The sequence below is a fragment of the Scatophagus argus genome, chromosome 17 (genome assembly GCF_020382885.2).
Source record: "Scatophagus argus isolate fScaArg1 chromosome 17, fScaArg1.pri, whole genome shotgun sequence".
NCBI lineage: Eukaryota > Metazoa > Chordata > Actinopteri > Scatophagidae > Scatophagus > Scatophagus argus.
The window spans coordinates 18,775,719-18,791,737 of record NC_058509.1 but is presented as its reverse complement, the minus strand read 5'-3'; the positions used below and the strand labels follow the sequence as shown (position 1 = coordinate 18,791,737).

General features: G+C 40.5%; 1 protein-coding gene and 1 long non-coding RNA gene across 2 annotated transcripts in view; both read left to right on the top strand.

The window, feature by feature from the left end:
- Window positions 1-2,147, top strand: part of ptprua (protein tyrosine phosphatase receptor type Ua) — a 186,547-nt gene extending 184,400 nt beyond the window's left edge. Inside the window, exon 30 of the mRNA XM_046417582.1 lies at window positions 1,094-2,147. Coding sequence (XP_046273538.1) covers window positions 1,094-1,156 — 63 coding nt within the window. The 3' untranslated portion in view covers window positions 1,157-2,147. The remainder of the gene's footprint in view (window positions 1-1,093) is intronic.
- An 8,342-nt stretch (window positions 2,148-10,489) lies between these two features.
- On the top strand, window positions 10,490-15,753 carry LOC124075112. The gene is made up of 3 exons (XR_006845953.1): window positions 10,490-10,967; window positions 11,466-11,570; window positions 15,412-15,753. It is a non-coding gene; the product is annotated as an uncharacterized LOC124075112 (long non-coding RNA).
- The last annotated feature ends 266 nt before the right edge of the window (window positions 15,754-16,019 follow it).

The window sequence follows — 16,019 nt, the reverse complement described above, 5'->3', positions numbered from 1 at the left end:
TGACTTCCTACAGTCTCTCTCTCAAGGTAGCTCAAACTGAGGTGAAGACGTGTTGAAAATGTCTCAAGTTGAGTGATAAATCATACATGTGCTTATCCTGAGTTCATATGAGCTTATGAACTTGCAGAGAAAGGGAAAATAACAGAGAGAGCTGGTGTCTTTAATAAGTTCTAAGATCAGTCAGTCTGGTTCAAGGCCTCTGAATTAGTACAAGCGAAAATAGCAACAGAAAAATGGCTGGATGAGATCAGCACAGTTATACTGGCGGTTGTAAGTCCACTTTGATAACAACTGCTTGTTTAGAGCCAAAACAAAACATGAAAAGTGGGCGACTAAAACATGATTTCTGGCTAAATAACGATAGCGAGCCTGAGCTATCACACTGGGGAGTGTAGCATTTAGCAAACTTTATTCACGAGGAAGGAATAGTGCATCTATTGTGGACTATGTTCAGGTGTAGGCCTTTGATTCGGTTTCTTCAAAAATGTATTTTTAAAAACTCTAAAATTTAATTTCCAGAAGTGGGAAATATTTCTTCTTGCCTGTCATGGGCACAAAGGTTTGAAATGTTTGTGTGTATGACTGTCAGTAGATGTAACTGCAGTAGCTAGGAAGGTTATTGTCTCATCATGTGCGAGATCTCACAGATGTTTAACAGTAAGTATTTTAAGGCCACTACTGGTTTTCCATCATTCATTGACTGGTATGACAGTGAAAAAGGTATTATGGGGTATTAAAAAGTCTTAACATGATGAACCCTGCCGTTGCAGGATCAGTTCATCGTTGGTTTGGGTCTGCTTATTTTTTAAGTTTGTGGCTATTAAGACAAATATTTATCCTTTAACAAAGTGGGATGGAGGAAAGATAGCTAGATAGATAGATAGATACTTTATTGATCCTGAGGGAAATTCAATTGATTCCAAGGGAAGTTCAGTCTGGAAAGGTAGAGACACAATGAGCTAATTTTAACATTTGATGAATAAGTAACCTCTGAAAAGTGCACTACCTTGTATAAACACAGGAACATACAAGGGAGAATTTATGGTTCATGCTAATTATTCACTGTTAATATGGGAAACTATTCTTCTCCTAGGAGCAGTACCGATTCTGCTATGACCTGGCCCAGGAGTACCTGGACTGTTTAGAGGTCAGATAGCACCAATCCCTCACTTCTCATCCTTCTTCGAGTAGAAGGTCTGGATCCCAGATCCTGCGTCCTGGATCTCTGCCCCTGCCTCCTTAGTCCATGTATACAGCTCTGGTTGTCTCCTTCGCCATGCCCAGATGAAACATCGCCTGCCATTAAGACTGACTGAGAAAGCTCAGTGGACAACTTGTAACATACTACTGACACCCTTTTTGCTTTTCCTCAGTGCTCTGATCCAACCTGTACTGTTTTGTGCCACTTTACATCTGCCAGACCAGAGGACACTTAACAGAAGTGGAGTTCATTTTATACACAACCACTGTCAAGGCAGCCGGACTACCTGTTGTACACCTCAGTGACAGGATTCAAAGAGCTCAGCTGTGTCCTGCCTTACTATGAACAAACACTAAAAGGGAACTACAGTTGATGCCAACCACTGGGTGATATTTTGTGTTTGTTTGTAACACTGTAAATGGTGCAATCTGCTGTTGGTGAATATTCCATGTTGTACTGTACTATATCTGAACTTTGTTGTGGGTAAGGCTGAGAATTGATGTATAACTGAGGGTGAAGAGGAGAGAAGTTGTTCACATCCGATGGACATATCTGTACAGTAGAGTTGTCTTGGACCTAATTTCTCTTTATTTATTTTCTGTGTATATAGATGTTTTTTTCCCTCCTTTCTGCAGCTGTTTCTAGATGTTCTCGACATTTCATCAATGTGCCAATCCATTCTCTCTGTGTCTGTAAATGGGGACCACTTCAGCATCTGCATGCTCAGTCTTAAGTGTTTCATTACAGTGTGTGGCCCAAGTCTGCTTAAGGGTGGATTCTGTGACACGAATCCCTTTGCTAATGCCGAGAGAACTCCGTGAGAATAACCTGCTGTGAGAATCCGGCGAAAATCTGTCGCTTTCTAAATTTGTATTTATTCCTTGTGTTTTATTTTCTAAATAGTGTATAAAACACAAAAATAAATAAAATATGTTGTTGCTTAACAGCCAAGCTTTTTTGAGAATTTTTGTTTTTACAACTCATAGATATGGCAGAAGCCAGAGGTGAGGCAAGGGCCCCTACAGAAAAGTGCAACCCCTACTGTAGTGAGAAGGTAAGAGGTAGTTGGTCTGTTAGCATCAGGATTGGATTTCTGGTTTACTGGTACACACACCGGTACACAGAGAGACACAAAACACAGGCTCTTTGCTCTCTTATGAAGGGGTGGGGGGCCTTTTCTGTCGGTGACTGTCAGCTATTTGAATTTACAAATAGCAGCTATTTCTTATTAGGTGATATTATGTGGGGTTTGTGCTCATTTATTGTTAATATTTGTTTGTCTTTTGCTGCACCTCAAGTTACTGTGAGCTGAAATGAGCCAGGCACATTAAACTCATTGACTGGAAATGAAGTACAAATGCTTCCCAGGAAATGTGACTTGAACTGACCAGATGGTGGCTCTGTAATTACTATCCAAAACACAAATTCAGATAGGCATTATTAATGTTCGACACATCCCAATCAATGCATGCTGCAGAAAAGCCTGTGGGACCATAAATGTCTGCCATAATATATTTTTTTCTTCTGCATAACTAATGTGAATAGACTGTTTTTTGACTGTTGTTTGTTTGTTTCTATCAAATTTAATCAGCCTTGTGGAACAGTGGAACTCATAAACAATTTTAATATAAATCCCTAAACATGGCAGTTGTCAATCAAAAAAAAAAAAAAGCCAGATGTCACTGACCTTTTGTCCAGCCACCATAAATCTTGGCAGGTACCCCTAATCCTTACTCTAGTTCAATTCATACTAGTTGCACCACAAATGCCAAAAAACGTGCACCTCAAAACCTGTTGGAGAGACTTTCACCAGTCTCATGCTTTGGTGGTAAGAATTAACCAAAATCTGAAGTGACACTAATGAATGTGGGCATGGCCTGTTCATCAGTATCATTAAACTGACAGTGAACCAAAACAATATAAAGACATTCAATTCAGCATAATAACTGGAAATTATGTGCTAATTAATGTAGTAAAACTAAAGTTAGCCTGATTGTATAACGAAGCTGCTGTTTGGTCAAAATGTCAACAGCTTAAAGTGCAAGCTTGAGTTTGATAACAAAGGAGAGAAAACCCCAGAAGAATCAATCATCTGTTGGCAAAAGACAAAGCTGCAAATTATTGTTGTTATTTATGAATGTAATACTGTGTGTTGCAGTCAATATTTTATTGGATTGGATTGACTGGACCTTTTCCAGGACAGGTTTTGTCAGCGTTTTACCAATCTTACAGTTACTCCAAGGCCTTTTTTAATGAGATACCTAACATATGGTGTTTGTCTATAGATTATGTGGATTTTGATATAAACACAAGTCCAGTGAGTTATCAGTTGAAAGCTCAGAGTCCAGGGTTTATTTTGATTCCAGATTGTGCTGAAATTCAGGTATTCAAGACAAACTCGACTTAGGTCAAAAAGTACGTGAATGTTAACATCCGATGGCTGATTTGGAACAACGCAATAGCATTTTGGCGGTGTAGTGTTACCTCACAGCAAGGGGACTCCAGGTTTGAGTCTGGGTCTGGACAAAGTGCATGGGTTTTCAGTGTCACAGAGGTGGTTTTCTTTTAACCTGGTTTGATCACCATAGTAACTTCTGCTGCACACTTGAACTGATGCAGAGGAGGTTCTGTCACAGTAAACAGCGCTTCCCTTTCACAAATTCTTTTCCTGATTCTATTCTCTGATAGCAATACAGACTCTCAGCTGAGGGAATATGTTATATAGTGCAAACTGTATGCATCGGTTGCATGAATTCAGCTGCTAATGCACAAAATCATTGCCCCCCCCCATTTGCTTCAGGTAACATTTGTTGTGGAAAACCTCAGACGCAGAAGGTGGAAGCAAACACAGGAGACGCTGATGTCTTATGATGAAGTATTTAATGACACTTGATCAAGGGGAAACAGCATTAACATAGAACTAATGTTACTCGGTGCATTGCCACACCAATTCTGAAGTCTACTCTTCCTGCTAGGATGTATATACTAAACTTTAGATATTAGTCGTATATCAACCTTGCACACCTCTGTCTCCACAGAGATCCACAGATGTCATGGTCATGCTCTGTTCCACCAGTGGTACAGTCCACCCAGTGTAGCTGAGGCCTACATGTTTTTGTGCTTTGTTCCAAATTCCTGCCATTGCCCTCTAAAAGACTGATTAAAAATTCATTACTCCTTTAGTATTTAAGACAGATAATATTAAATCAGTAAAAAATCATTTCTCTTTGATTTGGCTAAAATCTGAAGTGATTTCCATGTATCCGTCATTGTGGGTCAGTGTCAGACCTGAATGGAATTCTTAAGTACTGTGTTTAAATATGCTGTATGAGGCCGTGTTCGACTTGTTTCGTACATCCCTCTGAGCTGCTGTCTCTGCTGTCCTCTGTTGACTGTGAAGACGTTTGAACCCGAAATCGCCACTTTCATCTGTATTTCAAATTGCGTAAGTGGAATACCATTTGTAACTATTGATGATGTGCAACTTACTTGTGGCAAGATTTAAAGTTTTAAATAGGTCAATAGCTTTACTCATTTTTAAAACTGTGCCCACATTTCTTTGAAATTGTGCGCCTGTCTGCCCCTTCTACATTTACAAGTTTCACAGAGAGCTGCACTCTGCCAAAGGTATTTCCAAACTCCCATGAGTTTGTGATTTAAGAGTGGTTGATGACGCCCAAACACCTCCTCCCCCAGCGCCTCCCCGCCACTTGCGCCCAACAAGGTAGAGCTGCTTAAAAATCTCACAGTTCACTCACTTGACCTGTGTTTTAATTTACGCTTATCATTTAATTAGCAAGCTTAATGGACTTTTTTTTTTTATCATTGCCACCAAACAGAGCCTCTAAGATTGAGCCACCTCTTTAATTGGAGAGTCTTGATGATCCATTGATCGAGGCCCTGACACACTTCATCTGCATGTGACGCTTTACAAGCAATGTCACGTCTGGTTACTTTATGAGTGGCTGATAAGCTCTGCTGATTCACTGTTTCACCCCTTTCTGCACTCTGCTTCTTATCAATACACTCTTCTCCCACTGCTGCCTGTGCAATTTTTAAATGAGAGACAGCACACTGAAGGCCGGGCTTCTGAAACACGCAGAAGAGCCTACTGACAGCGGGACAAGTGAACTCCAGAAATAGTCCAACAATGCTGCAAAGGTCAAAGGCCATGCTTGGGTGTATTGTTTGTCTGTCAGCGTTGTCTCCCACGTTCAATTACATTCTCCCTTTGTATTTCGGAGGCAATAGATCTTCCTTTACCGCATGAAAAGCTGCATAATGCTTGTTGGATAATAACCACAATTGCTATTGTGTGTAGCGCACAAAAGGATAGGGACGACTCTCCTCAAAGCATCTGTTTATGTCAGATTACAAAAACCTGGAGATGATTTTTTTTCATCATGTTTTGCTGAAAAGAAAACGAAGGCCTTCAGATTTGCCGCCGCCGCCGCTTTCTTTTGGAGGCTGATCTGAATGCTTAAGAGTACAGCGTTAGTCTCATTGTCACAGCGACAGTGTCTGTAATTACTGCAGAAGCCATTGTTTCACCATGAAAGGCTGCATTCAAGTGCTGCAACTGAGACTTTCTAGATGACTGAATGCAATGAGAAGCAGAAAGAAGGCTTGTGGGTATCTGGGGATACTTGATGATTTCTTGATGATTTCATTAATCATAGGACAGATTCCGCTCACAAACATGCTGAGAAATTATATTCATTCCAGGCAATCAACAAAAACATACAGATTATGTCATTAAGGGGTGATAAAGTCAGTAATCCTGAAAGCAGCGGCAGTGTTTCTCTCCCTGACTACCTGCAGTTACTGCTCTCACTACAACTTTGCACATGAATAGCTTGTTATTTGCTCTTTTGTTTCATTTTTCATCCTCACACCCTCCTACTAAGAGAGCAATCACAACAGACTTCCACATGCCTTTTGGTTGTTCAAATTCTCACTCATAAGTTATTAATATCTGAATAAAAGTGCAAACACACTGGGCTGTTTTAGCAGACTATAAACCTATGATAAGCAGCACTGGGCTGGTTTCCACAACTAATCTGCTGGCAGTTTGTCTTTAGCTGAGTACAGCGGGCTCTGCAGGACTGCAAAACTTTTCCTCATCCCTGTCATTTAAGTCTACAGCTTCTTTAGTTCTGTAATCAACCAGTGGCTTTTTTTGTTGTGTTCATTGTGTTGGGGCAAATGGGCTGATGGGACGTATGAGCATGTGGGAGCAGACCTTGGCAGTCTGGGATCAGAAGTCAGAAGGAAAGGCTGTGTAAACACGATGATGCATTTCTCTTTCCCGGCTGGCTTTGTGTTAAGGCTCCAATCATGCAGCTATATCTCCATTGTGTCAAAAATTCACTGTCAGAGGTGGGCCACAGCCCAGCTGCTGAATAGAGGTGTGTGTCTTCCCTGACTGATGGCAGATTCAATTTATCTCCGTGAGGATTCATCTTATCCCTGACGTGACTTTACATTACATTAAATTAGACTGCTCTTAACTTGCATGTGGACCGGAAGCTTCTCTCATCTCTTTACACGGTCAAATCAAATAATGTCGAACAAGGTCTGCAAAACCTATTTCAAGATGGTAAGGCTGCTGGTGTTTTGTAAGAAAATGTCTCATTCACTATGGCAATCATCATTGATTATGTCAGGTTCAGATGATAGAACATCCATGAAGGAGGCAGTTATTGGCAAAAATGTCGTTTGGTGAGAAGGCAGGACATCAGTCGGGGTAGCCTTTGGCAGTGTTGAAAACACAGGACAGGAAAAAAAAACTGATGAGGCTGCTCTCCCACCCACAACATAATCTGTTGAGGTGGGAGGGAAGATATGAGGCAATGGCCGAGGGCGAGTCAATGATGACCCTGCTTTATCCCTGTGGCCTGCAGTTCACAGGGCCTGCCTCTCCATCTTCCACCCCTCGGTGTGACAATAAGCCAGGAGGGAGGCGGTGGGGTGGGGGGGGCAACGTGATCCTGCAGCCCTGACCGACACACACCCCTCACTTTTAATAAATCCACAGCTGTCAGAGGTCCATACCTGACTCACACTGATGGATGTGACCAAGAGTTTGAATGATGTAATGCAGGTAGTTTTACATTGTTGTCCCTAAAAGCATGGACATCATTTCAATTCAGTTGAAAACATTATTTTTTTACTGTCCAACCACCAGAAAGAGAACTACTTACTTAAAGACACTCATCAGTTGCCTGTAGTTATTTATTGGTGGAAGAAGTACCTAGATCATTTAGTGAAATAAAAGCAGCAATATCACAGTGTAACTCAGTTACAAATTCTGCATTTAAAAAATTTCATACAGTATTTAAGTATTGGCATCTTACTTAAAATATCAAAAAAGTAAAAGTACTAATTTTTACAGTGTAACACCACATCTGAATAATATACATTACTGTATATTATTGGTGCCTTCATGGGTTCCTCTCTTTAATAGTGCAGCTGGTAAATCCATGAATAATAAAAACTAATTCACTTTGCTGGATCCTGTACGTTGAGATTGGGGTCTCCAGGTGGGATACCCCACAAGGTGGAGCAGGTGGATTTGGTTTATTCTGGTGCATAATAATATATATTTAAAAAATCCCCCTCTCACCCCCTCTGGGATGGTTTGCGTATTCCTCAAGCTTGGGTCCTCTACCAGAGGCCTGGGAGTTTGAGGGTTCTGTGCAGTATCTTGGCTGTTCCTAGGACTGCGCTCTTCTGTACCTGGAACCTGCCGGATCCACTCTTCCAGTTTGGGGTTCACAGCCCCCAGTCCCCGATTTCCACTGGCACCATTGTTGCTTTTGCTCTCCACGTCTTTTCTAGCTCCTCTTTCAGGCCTTGGTATTTCTTCCGCTTCTCGTGTTCCTCCTTTTTGATGTTGCTGTCACTTGGGATCACTTCTGAGGATCCTTCATGATGAGGACTGTCTTTCCAGTTCTTAATACCTGAAACTGTTGTTGGATGTCTGCCATTGGTTACTGGGTCTTATTCTGGGAGACTGCTGTGGTCTGCTCTTAGATCCATGAGCTGATGACCACCGATGTTGTACCTGGTATCTGCAACTAGCAACTGAAGTTGTCCAAAAAATGTTGTTGAGTAAAAAGTACAATATTTCCCTCTGAACTGTGGGCAGTGTACCTGTAACTACACCCGTAGTCAGCTGGGATAGGCTCAAGCCCCCCCGCAACCCTGACGGATAAGAGGTATAGGAAATGGATGGATGTAAAAGTGATCCATACATATAGTAATGCAAGGCAAGGCGAATTTATTTATATAGCACATTTATACCTACAGGCAACCCAAAGTTCTCTGTGGATTACACAGGCAAGAGCACATGTTAAAAATAAAAACAGACAGGCTAACAAGTACATTTGCTATAAAAGAGTAAGTAATTAAAAGCAATGATAAACAGGTTGCAATTGACTGGTGACCAGTCCAGGGTGAACTGAGCCTCTCACCCGTAGTCAGCTGGGATAGGCTCCAGCCCCCCCACCCGCGACCCTGATGGATAAGCGGTATAGAAAATGGATGGATTTCCCTCTGAACTGTAGAAGTCAGTGGAGTAAAACTGAGAAATGAAGTAGCAAGAAATGGAAATACTCAAGTAAGGTACTGACAGCAGAAAAGCAGCATGTTGTGCTTTACTCACTTATTTTTCCCTGGTCAAACACAGAAGCAGCCTGTGCATATGGACAGGCAAAATGCAGGCTGAAAGGAATGTCTACACACACTAGTCAGGGTCGTTTTTCAGGTATCATTTTTTTATTTCTAGTAAATGTGTGTCACTGTGTGTCATGTAACACTTTATTTGAAGAGAAAGACATAACTGGCTGAATGACATTTAGTAATGCTTCCTAACAGTGAAACATGCAGAAAGGCTTGTTGTCACATCAGTCTTATGCACACCACTTCAAATAAAGTGGTACACTTATTTGAATAAACATGAGTCTTATATAGATCACATTTGTAAACAACTAATTTGCAACAGCATGTTCTGAGGACATCGTAATTCAGGGTGAATTAGGTTTTGTACACAGTGTAACAATAAAATATGGAAACAATATAGCTATATATCTTATCTTAAAACACATTTCATTTGTTTTCTACCAAAACATGTTGCTATAGACTATCCATTTGTAGAGACTATAGCATTATTAAGCTTTTTTAATGATTGTGTCTAGGCATTGGCAGTACTTGGTTAAACACACACACACACACACACATACACACTTGCCCCCTTCAGTGAGTCTAAAGTGAATTGAAATCAGCTAACAAAATGCCCACCCTGAGTATGTTTTTAATGGTAAAGTCATCCAAAGGTTGCTAAAACTCCAAACATTCCCAGAACAAAAGCCAGAGAGGACATGACCTCGGTGACCTCAGTCATAGCTATAGGCCAGAATGTAGATACCAAGTCACCATCTGTCTCTGTTACAACAACCTCTGGTATACCTCACTATGATAGCAGGAAAATATTACTACAGCATTACAGCAAAGAGGCTGATTTTATGGAAATAAGTTAGTGCTTTTTTTTGGCCTGTAGATTCTACATCTTCAAAGTGAATTTTCATTTAAGTCCTTAATAAGATAGCTGATAAAGCTAGACTTAAACACAAATTGCACTGACACTGCTGACTTTTTGCTGTATACACACAAACCGCTACCGTCTTTGAGCCATGTCCTGATACATGACATCTTAAAGCAATTTCAAGTGAGGTGCTACTGTGAACACTTCATGTTTTTCCTAGTTTGTAGCTATAACTACTCAACCAGTGGTCTGCCAGATGTGACAAAACAATATAGGTGGACACGGACCGTACACTCAGACACACAGAGCTGATAGGTACATGGTATTCTTTATGATAAATATTCAGCATAGGTGGCAGTTTTCTCAGGTTTCTTCAGTAACCTGTCAAATTTCCTCTGTAATCTAGAAATGCTGGAATGACTTTATTTATATTATTATCAATGTACAGGATTTCTAAATTAGGATCATGAGAATCAGAATCAGAATCGTCTTTATTGCCATGTAAGTGAAGAGGTTTCACATTACTAGGAATTTGTCTTGGTGATTGGTGCATACATAGAACTTAAGAACTGGTAACATATAATAATAGAATAAAATAAAATAAAATAGAATAAGGTAAAACAAAATAAAGTAAGTAAAATATGGTTCTGCAGGTAGTATATCCTTTTAAGTCAAATGAAGTCCACCCCAATCAATGATAGACCTTTCTCTCAGTAGTAGTTTTTAATTTGTCTGGGCAGGAAAAGGGCAGGTGTAACTAATGACATTAATGATGTCTCCATTCCATTAGGACAAACATTTGGGTGTGTCAGTATGAGCCAGCATGCACAGTCTCTGGAATCTGATACTGGAGTGCAGCCACTGTTGATTAATGTCATTAGATACACCTGTGTTCAGATGCAGGGGCCTGGAAAGTGACACCAAGTCTAACTTTATCTCGGCCTTTTTATTTTTTTCTTAAAACTTTCATCAACGTTTTTTTTAAAAAAACAAAGTGGATGTTACTCCATGTGTTGATTGGCTGCTGAATGCTCATGTGTTGGAGAAAGAAAGTTTGGCTGATAAGCTGAAAGACTGAGAGAGAAAGAGCTGAGCTGAGCTGAGAAGTGGCTGCAGCGTGTCTAAATGGATGAATTTATCCCTTCAAAACAAGTGAGGCTGAAGAACTGATGGATGTTTCCTGAAGGTTCGGTCAACATTTCTTCACACTGATTATTAAAGGTGAAGTCAGTGATTCTGGAGAAAATATACACTCTCCCTTTAGTGCACCTTCAGAAGTTATGCCCCCCAAATAAGCCAACAAGCAGCTAAGAAACGAAGAGGATGAAGTGGCTTCATAGAGTCAGCGATACTCGCAAATCTCCTGATACTTGAGCTAACATCACAATAACAGCATATCATGGCAAACTAGAAAGCAAGCTGATAGAATAATGTTGTGGTTTCTATGTTTATGTGTAAACATAAAATGATAACACTGATCGGTGGCTGATCGATGTACCCTTAATTTTAGTGAAATGAAGGAAAAAATAATAATGTCATATAATGCAAAAATATTGGGTGTTTCTAAGAATTTTTATCCTGATTTGGGTACAGCCTGACTTGCAAACAAACAGGTTATGTATACATTTAGTGTTTCTCATCAAAACGCCTTGTGTGTGTGTCCTTGAGGCTTGACTGACATGTTGAATCCATTTTCTTCCTTTTAAAAAATTTACAAAGGACTGAAGAGCAAAGAGCCATTTGTGGGATTTTTTCCAGTCTTTTGCTGGCTCATTGCTTTTTCGGGACATGGCGCCACCACCAGCATCAGTGGAATAGCTTTTGGTAAGGTCGCCCGCATAAACACAAAATATAAACCAAGCGGGCACCTGCCAGCAACTCCACAATTTATCTTTCATTTAAGTTGTTTGCTTTGTTATTATTTGTCCTTTAATTTGGAAAGGTAAAAATGATCCCTGCTCAAATCCCATGAGTTTCATTAGCTTGAAAATACACTATATGAACAAAAGCATTGGGCTACCTGACCATTACACAAACAGGGACCTTAGTGACATTGCATTTTATACATAATACATAGACAGATTTGCAGCTATAACAGCTTCCACTCTTCTGGGAAGGCTTTCCTGGCTTTTGCCCATTCATGCAGTAGAGCATTTGTGAGGTCAGGCACTGATGTTGGACTAAAAGGCTTGGCTTGAAATCTCTGTTCCAGTTCATCACAAAGGTGTTGGATGGGGTTGAGGTCAGGACTCTGTGTGGGCCAGTCAAGTTCTTCCACCCCAAACTCATCCAACCATGTCTTTATGGAGCTTTGCTTTGTGCACTGGGAAACAGTCATGCTGGGGTGACGCGACACCTTCCCCGGTCTGTTGTCACAAAGCTGAAAGCATAGCATTATCCAAAATGTCTTGGTATGCTGAAGCATTAAGATTTCCCTTCACTGGGCCCATACCACACCTGAATTTATTAATAAAGAGGCGTGTCCCAATACTATTGACTGTATTTCAATTTAAAGGTGTGTATAACTTTCTGAAATACTTTCTCAATACAGAGGGTCCTTAAAAGGCTGAACTGAAACCCCTTAAAAATGACTTATAATCATGAAATATAAAATGGCTTATATTCCTATAAGTCTAAACTCACACTGAAGGTCCACCTCTGGAGGCACTCAATGCACTGTTTATGTGAGCAGAGAGGAGCAGACGGCCACAGCCAGAAAACAAAACAGAAGTCAGAGAGGATTTATGGCTGGCATGCAGAGCAAAAAGAGATAATCTACAGAAGAAGCACTGAGTCGCTTCCTCTCTAACTCTGTGCCCTGTTCTTTCACTTACTTTTGCTTGGTGGCACATGAAAGGCATCTGCGCCTCTCTGACGCTCTTTTGATTTCTCTGTGTCATTCAAATGGAAAGGAAAGACAGTCTGCAGAGAACCCAGTTTGTCTGCACACAGTGAATACTAATAGCGCATCACTATTCATTAAAAATAGTCTACTCCAGTCTTACCTTGCTTCAGTGTGTTTGTTGCTACTGAATAGCCGGGAAAGCAGCATACAGGATGGGCTACCACATAACTGGCACTAGTGAAGGGCCTCAGTCAATATCTCCCACAGAAATGTTCTATACCATTACACATCTGAATTGAGTATTGAGCTAAACTTAACACAATGAAGCAGCGTCATGTTTGAACATGACAAACAGCCCTAGAACAACAGCTGATAAGTTCTCCCATCGCTAATGACCCTAGAAATGAAATGGCAAACGACTATAGTTCTCTTCTCTGTGTCTGTTGGGCAAAAGCCACAGACCAATCTACAACACAGAAGGGAAATCAATAGCCAATCACGTACAAAGACATGAATTGGTGTACTTAGGTAGTTAACCCTCTGGACAAATGTTTTCATTCAGATTAAGATACCAAAAGTACTAACCATTTCGTAAAGAGATGTTTTTATTATTATTGTTTACAGTGTGAGTCTGTGTGCATATGTGTGTATTTTCTTGTTGTTGCTGTACAGTTTCAAAGAAATTGCACAGTCCATGAGATGGACCTGAGGGAAAGGCAGTGAATAACAGTGAACACACAGGAGCATGATCAATGGTTTCTTTGACTTTCATGCCAGCTGTATGAAAGCACACGGCTCCATTTACTGCTGTAGGCCTCACTTTGTGGTCTTGGGTTAGCTTGGAGATTAAAGGAGGGAGGAAAAAACAAAAGCTTGGTCTTACAGGAACTATCTTCACCTCCACCCAGCACGATGCACACTGCACATATCTGTCTGTATCAAGTGGGGCAGAGCCAGTTAACCTGTGTATACCAGACTAATATTGTTATTCATTGATTGTGCAAATCAGAAAGAGGAAAGGGTTGAAAATTGTTTCATGTCTTGTTATTTGACTGGCTGTAGGGTCTAAAATAGGCGCTAGTTAGAATCAGGTATTCAGGGTTAAGGATGTTGTTGATGTATTTTGTTATTTTTCCTCACGAAAGCAACAAAGAATTGATTTCTTCTGTGTTGCAAAGCCTTGCATACTGTTTATTCAGTGCTTCAGAATTCTTTCAAACTCTTGTAAAATCCATATTATTGCACTCATTGACATGTTCCATCATTACATGAAACATGGTCAGTGTTTCATGATTCAAGGTCCTCTTACTAGATTTCTTCCTTCCTTTTCATCCACATCACTGGGTCTTTATTAGCAACACATTCTCATCCCAGCTCACCACATACTGACCTTTTGTCAGTATTGTGCGAGACTTGTGCGTCTCATTCAGATGTACAAAGGTACTGTAAGGCTGACCTGCAAAACCTTAACGTCCTCAACACAAAATAGCCACCACTTGACACCGACACCCACTACTCCTGGGACTATCTGGCTTTGTAGCCTACATCATGTCGTGCAGTGGCCCTGATTGTCTGATATTGATGTGCTTGCAAAGGAAGTACATTAAAGCCTGGTATGACTCATGTGACATAGAGACAGTATTTGATGGCTTGGAAATGAGACTACCCTCTTATTAGGAGCAAACTGATTATCAATCTGGCTATTTACTGGATCTGACGTTCCGTATTTTTCCAATTACTGGTATCAGTATTTTTGTGCTCAATATGGAGTATTTAAGGGCATAAATGGAATATAATAATAATACTTATTATTTCTTAATATTTCTGAAACTAAGAATTAATGTGTTTTTGTTACTTCATGATGAGCCTTTTACATCTACAGAGGGAATGGGTCCTCTTCCACAGTCAGCCATGTTTCTACAGTAGCCCAGAATAGACAAACCAAACACGAGCTTTAGAGAGGGCCTTCCATGATTGTTGTGTTTGTAGCTGCCCCCATAGTGCAGACTGGGACAAGAGGTGTTCAGTTGGTTGCAGTCTGCCACTACTCATTACTACACTACATTGCTAACAGGATTTCAGTAACATTATTACATTTACTATCACCCTACCTCGTTGTCCATGACACGTGTGTGACATATTCTTTGTTCAGATGGATCTTTGACACTCTAATTCATGTTTATTAGTTGCAGTACATGCAGTGCATCATTCACCAAAAACATGAACATGTTCAATGAATGTGCATGTTCATGCGAAACACTGGCAGGTAGTTTATCGCTTCCTTTCAAAACAACCCAAACAACCTTTGTCACCTCATTGTTAAGGTTTTTTGTTTTTTTTTAATGTATTAGCAACTAGAAGTACTTGGTCAAAGGTTAGGGAAAGACTTACTAATGAAATAGTTGAAGAAAAAAAATATCTATTGGTAACTAGTAACTGATCTGTCTTCTGGTTTGGGCTGCTTGTCAGACAGAGCAAGGTGTAACACTACTTCTGCCTTGGCTTTACAGAGACAACAGTCTAGTTTGCATAACCTCTAAAAGTCCTTTGTTATGTAGTTTGAAGAAACTGATGATTCTGATGTGTTCATGGTGAATAATTTACACTGACCACATTCGTCGTACTGTAATGAGTGGTGCATCAGCACTGTTTTCTGTGTTTTGGGGGTTTCTGAATACCTTTGGCACACTTGCATACTTGATAATGACTAATTCCTCATTGGTTTTGATAAATTGATTTTTGATTAAGCAGGACTGCATTCTAAAACCACAACGCGCATTATCTGATGTAACAAGCTCAGAGCATTTCTCCCCTCTGCAGGGAAACCGACAGATCGAGAAGACAGATAAGGGGATAGAGAGAAGGGGAGAGATGAGGATTAAGAGGTATTCTCATCAGGGGGCTTGTGAATCCTCACCTTGAACACTGAACTTGAGCTGATCCTGCCATGCCATCGGCGATCTGGTTTAGCCAGTATTCCCAGCAATCTTCTCCAACGCTGCTTGTCTGAGTGCTTTAATTTGACTGGCTGAGGTTTCCATGTGGAACCACTAATGAAAGTGCCTTCAGGATGCACTGACAGAGCTCTGGGGAATCACTCCGGCTATATCCTTTAAGAGATCTGTAAGGTTAACATTGCTTTCAGTAATTAAAGTAGATTTGGGAGGAAAATCAATGCCTGCGTGTTCATTTCAAACTAATTGCAAGTAGAGCTTGATTCTCTTATTGGGATCAAAGCCCCCATTGTCTCAACAATTGCACCACAGCAACTAGGAAGCAAAATGTTGGCATGCATAAATGAAGAGAGTGAAACCATGTATTTCTGTCACTCTAATGACAGCAGAGTATACAGCTCTGGGACAGAAACCAGCACAGCATGATAAAAGATAGCTGATAGAGCTGCAGCATATTGGCTGTATAATAATAAT